Here is a 13,949-nt window from a genome sequence, read left to right as displayed (position 1 = left end):
AGATGCACATACAGTATATGCAACAATATTTGCTGGCTTCATGCTGTGTTTCCTCTGAATACCAAACAGATGTTCTACCTTCAAACCAAAATACCTAAACTGTTCTGTCCTTTATACTTCACCTTAGTTCTGATCCTGTAACTGAATTACACAAGAAGCATTCCAGGAGTACTGAAACACTTTTTTCAATGAAACACCATGTGGACACCAATATTTTCTTTACTGAGAGGGTTAGGGTTAGGAAATATTTCTGTTATATAGGTTCTGATTAATCACATACAGAAGAAAACATCTGTATGTTTCTTTTGACCTTCAGACATTTTATTAGACCATCTAACGTTAGCATTGCCCAAGCAGTATATACTGTAGCTGCAGTTAAACCCAGAAACACCTTTAAGGATTGTTAAGTATATTGTTTAGATGTTAATTGTTAATTATTACATCTTTTATGTGCCACTTTAATGATTTAGTTTTATCTTTTAACTAAGCTGAATGAGAACTATAGATGCATAGCACTCCAGTGAGTCCGTGTATGTGTATGTATATATACATATGTGTGTGACAGATACTGTATAGATAGATAGTGAAAGTGACTGAGCTGAAGAAATCTCAGGAAATCTGTGGTGTTGCAGTAAGAGGCTGAAAATAGGATTAAAATTCACCAAAGAAACCCCCAAGGTCAAGTGGATAGGATACTCTCATTAAAGTGTTGTTGAGTCATTTCCTCTGTTTTTAGAAGGATCAGCTGGAAATGATAGGATTCTCGAAACTGTAGAATGAGGCATTGCCTGGAACTGAGGGATTTTGATTCCCTTAATGGGGCACAGCAATGGTGAGGATCTATGATTAATCCATGTATACCATCAACACATCTCAAAAGCTCTATGCATAATCCAGAGGGACAGATGACATGGGAATAAAAAACATGAACTCCTAGTGAAATCCAAGCACTTTGTATTAGGATTACTATTATTTATTTATATGTCATTTATCTAGTCATCTATCTATCTAGTCATCTATCTATCTATCTATCTATCTATCTATCTATCTATCTATCTATCTATCTATCTATCTATCTATCTATCTATCTATCTATCTATCTATCTATCTATCTATCTATCTATCCATTTACAAACATGTTCAGTGAGGGTTTCTTTTCAGCTGTGAATGATAAAATGCAGCTGTCCAAATGCCTGTCCATGGCTCACACTCGTCCACCGTCACACATAATCCAGCCATCTGCAGAACAACAAAAAAAAAAGGTCTCTTCACATAGCCAGAGTGGAAGCACATGACCAGATCATAAAGTGCTCCTTGACCAATGCACTTAAAAGACTCCATTATTTCCCTCTGGGCTGCATAAATACACTGTAGAAATCACTTGATTCAATTGGTGGACGAATTGCAAGTCATTTGGCCTGGTGATCTATATTTTTTTAAGTTCTTTGGTTGCTGGCTGCCTGACGGCAGGCCACAAATGCTTACTAAAATGTTTCTACTCTGAATGAGGATTTCAGTAAATAAGGCACCAAATATAGTAGAAGATCGACTGCAAGTAATTAGAAGATTTAGAAATGTCTCAGCTTAAAGTTTCAGAGCTGTGAAGATCCAAATGAAAACTATTTTTTATGTTTGGTCCATATGTGCCATGGGTTCAACTCAAAAATTCCTGAATGTAACAAAAATGCGTTTGTGCTATTGTTAGGATCTCAAGAGTTTCAATCGTGATCCAATGCCATAGATATCCATGGCTGGGAGTCAAAGACCAAATTGTCTGTGCTGGTTGGCTGGAAGGGATGGTGTTTCTCTCGTCCCTGCGAACACAGGCAACAATGAGTGACTGTGAGATTATGCATTTGGATGAAGGCACTTTCTCTAAGTTTGTTCAGCTGCCCTGTGATGCAGCATGAGCAGTAGTCAATAAGATGGATTGATATATATTTAAAGCATATATTTATTAGCATATACCAATAAGCAAGTTGTCATCTGACCCAAAAGTATTTGATGTTAACATACTATGTTTCTCTGTCATGATGATCAGGGTCACTATGATGATTTATTTTATGTATTTCAAAAGGTTTGAAATGGCTCCTGTTCTTCTGTTAGCATGAGGCACAACTGTAGAAGGAAAGTGAAGACGGGGCTATCATAGTAAAGATTTTGGCTGGAAAAAAGTTGCTATTGATTGCCATGTAGGAGCTCTCTGTCTGATGGCACTCTCTGGGTAATTGATGCCTTAAATCAATGAAAGAGAGAACTTGTTAGGGAGCAAGATCAGCATTCTGGGATTCTCTGAACTGGAACATCTGTGTCAGCTCAAAACCATCTCCAAATGCTTCAAAACACAAACACATGCTTATGTGGGACTTGAGATGACTAGCTTGAGATGTCTGACTGCGATATGGCCAAATGTTTGTGGACTCCTGACCATTACAACACTATGTGTTTTTTGAACATCCAGATTCCAGATTTTCGTCCCCATTTGTTGTTTTAAAAATCTCAATTCTTCTTGGAGGTTTTTCCACTTCATATTTGAGTGTGATTGTGGGGATTTGTCCATTTAGCCACATCAGCATTAGTAAGGTCAAGCACTGTTGTTGGTATTCCAGATCATCCTAAAGCTTGAACTGGTGTGACCTCATCCCAGTGGTGTTGCGGTCAGGGCTCTGTGCAGGACACTTGAGTTCTTTGAGATACTTAATCTCAAACCACATCTTCCTGGACCCCACATTGTGCACACAAGCATTGTCATGATGGAACATGTCTGTGTTGCTTAGTTCCAGTGACAAGTGATGGTTAATGGGGGCTTTCACACTGGCAATTTAGTCTGAAACAGAGCACGTTTGGATGAAAAATCCATAATGTGAAAGCTGTCACATGGACCAGGTAGTACACCATGGGACCAAACCTGAGACTACCTGTAGAAGGTGGTGTGAGTTCAGGGTGCACTGGATTCCCACGAATGTGAACTCGTACTCGGGGCCACACTTGTTCAGAAAGTAAAGTAACGTGTATATGTTTTAGCCGATGATGACATCATTAGTTTTCCCAATACATGTGTACTATGTGGGACAGGATAACATTGTGGGACACAGAAGAGTTGAGCTGTCTCACTGCATATAATAGAAAGAAAAAAAAACAAAAAAAACATGGTGGGTGGCATAGTGCTGTCAATGCACGATTGTGACAATGTACAAAATGAATGCAAAGGAGCACAAATGCACTGGGGTTCAACAGAAACAAGAAACAAAGACATTTTAGACAATCAAGTCCTTTCTGCATTGTGGCCCTCGCATATGATGATGGTCAGGTCCACAAATTAGTATTAGTAGATATCATATATAAGTATAATTGAGAGGTCTTTTGGGTTTTAAATAGGCTTCTGAATTGTACACTTTGTAGGTCTCATTTCTATGATTGTTTAATCACATTAAATGTAGGAGAAGTGATAATAAGTGATAATATGCAAAAACTAAAAACCTTGATAGTTCCACTTGGATTATTCTGCATTAATGATGTTAATGTCAACTTGTGTTAATTTAGTGCCTAAATTTGGACTTGGATGTGTTATTATAGGCATTTTTTGTCATTAATCACACTTAAGAGGTCAGAGGTCAAAGGTGAAAAAGACTGCAGTTTTCTTGTGTCCAACTCACACATTTCTTTGCAATTTCAGGTGCAGCTTAAAATGGACACAGGAACAGTAGGTAAGTGAACCAACCGACCTCGATGTGTGTTCGGTGTGTGTGTGTGTGCGAGTGTGTGTGTGTGTGTGTATGTGTGTCTGTCTGTGTCTGTCTGTGTGTATGTGTGTGTGTGTTTTTCTATTCATGATGGATGCGCAGTACTGAGGTTTCAGTACTTGCTATAAAAATAAAATCTTGGGTTCCACTCTTACACAAGCCTGCACACACTCGTATTCTCTCTCATGTTCCCTTTCTCGCTCACACACACACACACACACACACACACACACACACACACACACACACACACACACACACACACACACACACACACACACACACACACACACACACAATATCCATTTCCTTGCATGAAGGCAAAATTGGATTCCCGGGAATGACTCAGGCTTTTTCAGCATGTTGAAACTCTACCACTCCAAAATATAATGGTAGGTTATTTTTACTGCACACCACACGTTCATAGAAAAACACACTTTAACAAAAGAATGGAGCACACCACAGAAACCTGTTTGGATTTGTGAGGCTTTGATTTGTGAGTTGAGTGTTGATTGATGAAACATTAAATAATAGGCAAAATTTTAGAATCCTATTAATATTAGATATCATCTTAAGGTATTATTTCTTAAATTCAATTCAATCAACACATTGTCCAAATGACAGACAAAGTTAATTCCAGGAAGTGTTTTGTCATCTCTAAATCAAAGTTTAGAATACTAGGAGTTTCCCAGAGTTTCTAACATTTAGATTTTGGAGACATTTTTTATTTCATTGTTTGAAAATAAGTTTGCAATTAAACTCCATGTGTGTATGTATACAATCCTGAGATGATGATAATAATTACTATAATAATGATAATAGCTTAAGTTGAAGGGTGGCACAAAGTCTGTTGCCATGATTTGAAATGGTCTCTCTTGATAATTTGGTGAATTCAATGTTCAATGTCCAAATAGCTTATTCATTGTTTATGAACTTTCATTCTTCTCTGCCAATTTTTTGGCGTCTGTGTTGGTGTGTTTGTTTGAGCATGGTCTAGAGAACTCTATTCTCTTCCTTCCCTGTTCAGAGTGTTTGTGGTTGTGATTGACAGAGGCAGGCGTCACACTGACCACTCTTAAGCAGAATGGGCCGTCTCTCATGCTGCGTGACCCCAATCACAGTGTTTGCGGAGGGTTGGGTTTAACTTGTTCAGCGCTGTTATCAGGCGGTCTCCTGCTGAATACCACTGGGGAAGTGTGTGCGTGTGTGTAATGGGGCCCCAGAGACTTCTCTGAGGTCATGGGTCATGCCAGTCTTCAGCTCTCCACGGCCTCTCACATGACCTTAATGGAGACAGGCGATGGTGGTGTAGGAGACTGTGTGTATGCACATGCATGTGTGTCGTTGTGCGTGAAAGTAAACATTTTTGTGACACAGTTTGTGTGTGTGAAGTTTGTAAAAGTTTGAGGAATAAAGCGTATGTTTTTTGTGCGCACTGTGCTCTTTCAGCAGATGTCCAGATGTTTACAATCTGCTGTTGTCATTAAATGGTAAACATCCGCTTTGTTTTTCCCTTACGTGAGTTACACTATCCAATTCCAGAACAGTATTTACAGCTGAAAAGTCATCATAATGGGAGGCATGGAGGCTCTGTGCTGGCGATCAAGGCTCAGAGTCTTCCACATTCACTGTTTAGCTTGGATTCCTGTCTGTGTGGAGTTTTACATGTTCTTCCTGAAACTATGTGGGTTCTTCCAACCTCACACCAGAAAAACAAAAACATGCTGCTAGGACAGTAGTCTACTGTAATTGCCCCAGGTGTGAATGAGTTTACAAATGTATGAGTAATGCACTGAAAATGGACTGGAGTCCTATCTCTAGGTACAGATATCTGCAGTCTCTCCCACCTCATGCCTATATCTATGTGTTCCCAGGATAAACTCCACATCAACTGAAAGTCAACACTTTATGATTAAGAGCAGCATAATTAACATCATCGATATCGTTTGTAAAATAACATTATTATCACAAATAATTATATTTTTTCACCACAACCTTGAGATTGACGGTATTAAATAAGTTCATGTCACATTCCAATCATTTTGATCTGGGACTAATAAGGTGAGAGGGAAGTATTAAGAACAGAAATATGGAACTATTAAGAACAGAAATATTTTGGTAAACCAACAGGAATTTTAGTTCCTGCCACATGACCTCCTCCTCTTACTTGCACTCATACTTGTATGCACACACACACACACACGCACACACACACACACACACACACACACACACACACACACACACACACACACACACACACACACACACACACACACACACACACACACACTAAAATGTGTATGGCAATGAGCTATAATAATTACTATAAACATTAGTTAATGCATTAGCTAACACTAATGCTTTTTTCAGAGCTTCATTCCGCTCACTTTGATGCATATCTTAATATATTTGAGTGGTGAGTGTGGGTGGAATTGTGTGTGCATGTTTAGTAGGTCATTCTGCCCTGTGTATGTGTACTTGGTAGAGAGAGTTAGGTAGATAAAATAGGAGAGTGTGATTTGTGCCACTTACATCCTCCATCTGCTCTCTTCAATATAGTTATTCCAGACTGCTGCTGCTGCTGCATGTGCTACAGGCTCAGAGATGCTCATGCTGCCTTTTTGTGCATGTGAAGGAGACAGCAGAGGGGAGGTTGGAGGGAAGAGTGCTTCAGTCTGTGTTTATGGATGTGTAGTGTGTAGGGATCATAGGAGCTCCTCCAGCTGCCAGTGTAGAACATATGGGCTTATTTATAGCCTCTAAGATACATATGATGTTGTTAGTAACTTCAGCTTTAGCTGTACAAGAGCTAAATACACAGCAGAATATTTTTAGTAATTCATAAAGTAGAAGATGGAAGAGTTGATAAAGACTTGGCTGAGAGATAGATAACTTCAATTTGAGAAAGTTCCTCTTGTGTTAATGAGAACTAAGCAATTTTATGAGTTATTTGTAATATGAGCTTAGATCAATGAAAATCTGTTAGTATCGATTAGGTTTCGTCTGTTCCTGGCTTTAGTGCATTAATCAGGTTTTAAATAATGTGGTGCAAAACTATTTGGTGAATGTTAAACATAGAAAATGTCTCCAGGAATTGCTCTGGTGCCTCATTTTGATGAAATATAATATTACTATCAATACTCAGTGTTATGAGCTAAGGTCATGTCATTTTTGGATAGAACATCCTCCTATTGCTTTACTGTCTGCACTAGCAGTATGATGATTTAATATAACCTTTATTCGTCCCACAATGGGGAAATTTCTCTGCAGCAAAGAAAAAGTTGCGTTTTTAGACAGGAGGCCTTTATATCTGCTTCCTGTACCATTATTTTCTTTTACTGAATAAATTATTTGTCAGTCCTTTTCACTTATATGTATAATAAAGGTTCCATGTTTGTGTTCCTGTTACAATATGGTTGTGATATTGAATTTTGACTGTATAAATTGACTGCTATACTGTAAGTTATAATAATAAAATTAGTTATTATTAATAGTGATGTTGATATGCCTATATTTCAGAGGAGATACAAAAATATACAGAAATATATGTTACACTGGTCTGTTGCTAAATATTCAGATGGATATCAGCATTTTTAATCTTAGGCATTATACAGAATGTTAAACTCACAGTTCAATTTTTGAGTAACCAGGCTGAATGAAACAGAAAGAAATAATAATTCCCCAAATGTCCAAACCCAAATCCGACGTTGGGATTTACCTCATTCATCTCATCATGGGAATTAAAATGGAATAACGCTGCATTATTTTATGGATGCTTAAAAGCTTAAGCGCCACATTGACTACAAAATTTGAATTCTATTTCAACTTTGGCCTAATCTTTTCGTTTTGATGTCCCTTAAACCCATGACCTAAAGAGACATGGGAAGATGTATCGTGTGTGTGTGTGTGTGTGTGTGTGTGTGTGTGTGTGTGTGTGTGTGTGTGTGTGTGTGTGTGTGTGTGTGTGTGTGTATGACTGAGTAAGTGTGTGTGTACTGTCATTCCATTCTTAGTGAGTGAATGCTCTTGTCTTTATCATTCCTGGTTCTCACAGGATGTGGGGAAAAAAAGGGAAGAATTTTTCCATAGGAGCGTCCACTCTCTCTTTTTCCATGGCCCAAGGACATAATACATTACCAGACAAAGATTGTGCGTGTGATTAGGGGAAAGATTGGGTTTGATGTGACAGATCTTTTCTTTTCTATTTTGTGTCTTTAAGCACATTCTGAGGTTGTTGGATAGGTTTAATTTAGAATACTAATACTAATAAACATTTGGAATTGTTATGATTTTTCCATCTTTTTCCACCCCACATAACAGTTTGACCAGTTAAAATGTGTACTGGGCATTTGGTAGATGCCCTTATTCAGAGCAACTTACATTTTATCTCCTTTTGTACCTTAACCACTAAGCTACCACATCCCCAGTTTCTGTGCACTGTTGCTCTCACTGATGACTGAGAGAGTGAGAAAGACTGATGATCACTAGAGTCAGAGACTACATGCCTAGCTCATATCTGACCTATTTATTTTCTATAATATTATCAGCAATCAGCATAAAGCTCAGGCCAGATGAGTTTCAGGGTGGGCTTGGACTTTACATTACTCAGCCATTGCTATTCACCAGTTCACCAGTAAAAGCATTTTTGTATGTGTTTTTCATGTAAGGTCATGCCAAGAGTTACAGCAAAGAGAAAACCTTAGAGGTTATATGTGGATAGATGTATGTAATATTGACACATATAATGATATCACAAAAAAGTTGTTTAGTATGCATTGTTGATTTTCAAAACAGGGTTGATTACTTCTATAAAACCATTTTTTCAATACTGTTCCTTATTGCAGAGTATTGTACATTTAAACTAGTGTATAAGTATAAACTTGTGAAGTGATAACACAGTACTAAGATTCTTAATCTTTAAGCAATAATCCATAATAATATAGGGAACACTGTATATACAGTATATTATATTTGCAAATGTATCAAATCTCAAAAGTCATAAAGCCCAAGGAACTCTCTGTAGATGATCAATGTAGATGGTCTATGACTAAATTGTGTCATAAAAATGGTATAAAAACATTTCTAATGCTTTAAGTGATACTAGGATCACAGTGGGCTCTATCATTGTGAAATGGAAAAAGTTAGGACTCCAAGAAGTGGCCATCTGGCTAAAATCATCAGGCTTTGCTCAGTGAGCTTTAGAAGAGCTTCAGAAGTCCTTTAGAACCCTCTGGAAGGATAGTCAACCACTAAAGTAGCTAAATGGAAGCTATTCCTGTGTAAAAGGCATATGGCACACACTTCCCAGACTCTGAGGGCATGAGGACAAAGTCTCTTTGGACTGATTAGATCAAAATTCAGTTCTCTAGGCTAAACTCCCAGTTCTGTGTCTGCTGAAATAGTTCACAATCTCATCCCTACTGTGAAGCAAGATGGTGGCAGTACAGTATCATGCCATAAAGGTGCTTCTAAGAGACAGTGACAGGAATACTGGTCAGAATAAAGGAATGGATGAATGCAGCCAAATACATCAAGGTAGTGTACTGAAGAAACATTGCTCCAGAGTTCACATGACCTCAGATGGCTCACCTTTCAGAATGACAACAATCCAAGACAACTCTGGACTGGCTGCAGGTCAGGTCTCTGAATGTCTGTGAGTGGCCGAGCCCAAGCATCCATAAAGAATCTGTGGAGAGATCTAAAGATGTCAGTTCACTGACACAAACCATGAGCTGGAGAAGATGCTAGAAAACTTTCACTATTACACTTACTTTTTTTTTCTACATTCATAGACAAAAGAATCAATGCATATGTAAAATGGGTCAATATATTTATTTTGGAAATCAGTGTTTCCATCTGCAATTGTGTGTTTGTGTTTGTCTGTGTGTGCATGTGTGTGCGTTTGTGCGTGCGTGTGGTAAGTAAGACTAATGCCTGTCATGTTGGAAAAGTGAGTACACGTGTATACAGTATAACCTGATTAGAAGCATGAGATTGGACGTAGGTTTTCAGCCTCTGTCATTGGGAGAAGACGTGACAGAACACAGAGCAGCATTCCACAACTTGGGAACTTCAGGCATGCTCCATGGGAATGATCCACAGGAGTGAGGCTGCTAAGAGACAGAGGACACTTTCACCACACAGCAGGGAACTGCACACTCTGCACCAGGCATAAATGTCAAGTCTGTGAAGCATGGTGTCATAGAAATAAAGTTTTTTACATGATTAAAGAAGCTCCAAGGTAAAAACTTGATTCCTCTTGGATTGTATAAATTAGTATTCAGATCAAATTTTCTACCACATCACATTTTCCACACAAAAAAGAACCAAGACTTTCTAAGTGATTTAACATTGAAATATATCAGAGAGAAATAGGTATGAGTTCTGTTTTTGACAAAATGTACATAAAATCATGGTTCGGTATGAGAAAACATGCAAACTATTATAAGAAATCCATAAATAATAAATCCATGAAGGTTTTGCATGCTGAGCAGGAAAGGGATGAGAAATATTGTAGCAGACAGAAATAATGTGTATATTGTGCATATTCATATATTCTTGCAGTTCCTTTGATAATTATATGAAAGCATATTATTCAGTAATTTCAATGTTGTTACTGAGCAATAATAGTCTCGGACCTTTAGTTCCTGCTAATTTCCAGGACAAGGTAAGATAAGATAAAACTATTCAGTAGTGTTTACTAAAGTTTAAATTGACCTTTATTCATTTACTGCTCTAACAAGATTCAAGTGAATCTGAGTTTGTTTCTTTTCTTTGTAATTTTGCTAAACGTACAGAATATAAATTCTATATATTTACCCGCTGTAACTAACTGGCACTTTGGGCTCTCTAACTTGAATGTGTCTGATTTGGTGCATAGAATGTGTAGAATAGTAGAATGTGTAGAATAGTAGAATGTGTGTGTGTGTGTGTGTGTGTGTGTGTGTGTGTGTGTGTGTGTGTGTGTGTGTGTGTGTGTGTGTGTGTGTGTGCATAAGTGTATGCGTGCATGTGTGTCTTGGTAAATGTGTGCATGAGTGTAATTACTTTCACGCTGTGTGGCATTCAGTTCTGATGAAAAACCAAAACCCACACAATAAAAACTGCTGTGTTTCATGGCAGTAAAGAGAAAATCGTCCAGTAGTTAAAAATACACCATATTTTCAATTTATTTCAATCTAATAAGCTTTTAAATAACATTTAATACATCAATAGCACCTCAAATTTGGGAGATCATACTGAGCTCATACTGAGAATTTGTTTAATTTATAATAAGAAATGGTTAATTATCTTTACAGTGTGGAAGTAAGAGTGCTAATTCAGCAAAAAAAAAGTAAAGACTCTATAGTCTCTCTCTCTCTCTCTCTCTCTCTCTCTCTCTCTCTCTCTCTCTCTCTCTCTCTCTCTCTCTCTCTCTCTCTCTCTCTCTCTTACTTTGACGGTTTGGCATCAGAAAGAATTTTCCGACAGACTGCGTCACCTGGTTTTACCCACTTGGGTGGCATGAAGTTTTGTTCCTGGGCAAAGCAAACAGGAGTTGCTGATGGAGCTTCAGTTCAAATTTCTTTTAAGCTGCCAGAATGAAAATATAGGAAGTTGATGTTATTTCAGATTTAAGGGAATAATGTATTCAACAGAATTCAATTTCAGTTTAACCCTTGAAACTTTCGGTCCCTGTCAGTGGCTCCAGACTTACACTGGAGAATTCCTTACTCTCATAAATAAAATATAATAAGCAAGGGTTTAAATGATTTAGTCCATGTACATAATAACTTACATAATAACCCTGATCAAGTGTGCGCATTCAGTCTACAATAGGTCACGATCAAGTTGAAATCTTCAAGCTCAGAATTCACAGATAGATTTAAAAGTTCACACACACCAGATTAAATATTCTGTATATTATTCTTTTTTTCTTTTTTTTTTTTGACATGAAGACATTTTGGTAAAAGCTTGAAATGTGTTTCAAAGGCTAATGTAAATGTAAAAAATATAAATTATTAATATTATTGCCACAAATTCTTCACAAAGTTAGAGAACGCAAATGTAAACTTTATTGAAACACAAATAAAACAAAATAAAACAAATAAAACTGTGAAACAAGAATCGACAGTAGATAAAAAAAAAGACTTCAAGGCGACACATACGCACAACAACTACGAAAGCTTGACAATGAAACATACAGTAATCAGGAATTAAGTACAGGTGCTGCTTAGGGGTAACATAGAACAGGTCGTAATGAATGATCATTAGCAGCATGTGATGTGGTAATGTAGTTCAGGCTTGATTCTGCATTAACCATGACACTATATGAAGTTTTCTACAAAGTTGTTCTCATTTCATGTTTAGCAACCTTGAACAGGATAAAGACAAATAGAAAAACTAATGAAAGAATGGACTTAGGCAAAGCAGGCTTGTTTATTTGAGAAATTTAAGAAAAGCCTCCTGGGTAAGGCTCCCTCATGTATCTGGCTTAGAAGATGTCAAGAGAGGATTACTCAGCAGCAGCTTTTCTGTGGGGTAGAAAGACATTAATTGCATGGCTTCAACCAAGATTAGGTCAATATCACTAGTGACGTATGCTGTAGGCTACAGTCTAGTGAATTATTTTTGAGAAACCCAGCAGCTAGCAACTTAACATGTTTAAACATAACTTTGATACGGCAGGTGTATTTCTCATGTGTGAGACAAACATGCTAGAGCTAATATCATTAGCACGGGTTGCCCAGGTTCCATGAAAAAAGGGAGACATATTTTCCTTTTTATTATTCATTCCATTCCCCTTTGATGCTTCCTGATGTTTGCAATATATCTTATGAAGGAAATGGTCTTGTACATCATAAATTGACTCCATAAATGGAGTGTGTCTTATATTAGATTTACTTCAGATTATTTGCTATCAAGTGAGATTATAGTGGCAGCAGAGTGTTTTAACCTTGTTCTGGCAACATCATTAACTGTCCAAATCGATGCTCCTCTCCTGAGAATGGGGAAGTGTGAGTCCTGTACCACTGAACGTTAGCCTTTATCAGCATTTGTTGCCCACAACCAAGTTACACAATTAGTATAGTATACAGTAGTATAGTATAGTATAGTATAGTATAGTATAGTATAGTATATATTGTGTAGTATATATATATATATGTGTATGTGTGTGTGTGTGTGTGTGTGTGTGTGTGTGTGTGTGTGTGTGTGTGTGTGTATTTTCTGGGATTGTGAAACAAAACAATTTCTAACGTTTACACAAAATGGTGCAAAAACAACACAACAAAACGTAGACATCATCAAATCCTCCACAAACCAAAATTTTTTTGTTTTGTTTTTTTTGCACCATTTTGTGTAAACTTTAGAGATTGTTATGTTTCACAATCCCAGAAAATTTCTAAAATAATCAAACCAGCCAATCAGCTACCAACAACCATCTTATGTAAAAAGTCACAAAGAACACACTTTTCCCAACATTAACTGAAGCTCTTGACCTGCATCTGTGTGTTTTTTTTGCATTGTCCTGCTGCCACATGATTTACCGATTAGATCACTGATATAGTGAATCTCTGCACCACCTGTCACAAGGGATGAGCTGCGATTCCTGGTGACTGTTTATCACTATAACATTAGTGTTATCAGGATCTTGTCTCGCAGATGTTCCACAACATTAAACCTAAGCATAAATGGATAAAAATATTAAGTGTAGTTCATTAATAAATACAAACTGTCAAATTTGTGTTGGTTTTACGTTTATGCTGTTCCTGAAAAAATCATCAACTTTCAGGTTGATATCCTGTAACCGCATGCCCCGTCATGTTTTATTTCTTACTGCCAGAGTGTATACAGTATGGAGTGCAGTTACAGCTGGCTTGGCGCGGGGCACTGGGTTCATTACTGCCTGAGATCTGCACGGCATCACACTAACACTGAAACCCAGTTTGTCTTTTTCTTTTCGTTCTCTCCCTCCCCCTTTCTTTCTCACACTCTCTCTCCCTCTCTCTCTTACCACACCCACCCTACATGCAGAGTGCTTAGCTGTGTAGTGTCTGTGCTGACTATGTGGTTGGCCTGTATAACTTTGACTGTTTGTAGCACAAGCATCATTAGAGCCACAAAAAATGTGTGTGTACAGCTAAAGACCAACCTCAGTGTAAACAGCAAATGCGCCTCTGTAGAAAGTCATAATGGGTTGAGTGTTTGTTCGTGAGTGTGAGT

At 37.6% G+C, this 13,949-nt stretch overlaps 1 protein-coding gene across 1 annotated transcript in view; it reads left to right on the top strand.

The window, feature by feature from the left end:
- Window positions 1-13,949, top strand: part of stard13a (StAR-related lipid transfer (START) domain containing 13a) — a 58,875-nt gene that overhangs the window by 899 nt on the left and 44,027 nt on the right. Inside the window, exon 2 of the mRNA XM_047804922.1 lies at window positions 3,677-3,707. Within this exon, the coding sequence (XP_047660878.1) occupies window positions 3,689-3,707 (19 nt within the window). The 5' untranslated portion in view covers window positions 3,677-3,688. The remainder of the gene's footprint in view (window positions 1-3,676; window positions 3,708-13,949) is intronic.

The sequence above is a fragment of the Tachysurus fulvidraco genome, chromosome 20 (genome assembly GCF_022655615.1).
Source record: "Tachysurus fulvidraco isolate hzauxx_2018 chromosome 20, HZAU_PFXX_2.0, whole genome shotgun sequence".
Lineage (NCBI taxonomy): Eukaryota > Metazoa > Chordata > Actinopteri > Siluriformes > Bagridae > Tachysurus > Tachysurus fulvidraco.
This window is presented reverse-complemented; position numbering and strand designations above follow the sequence as displayed.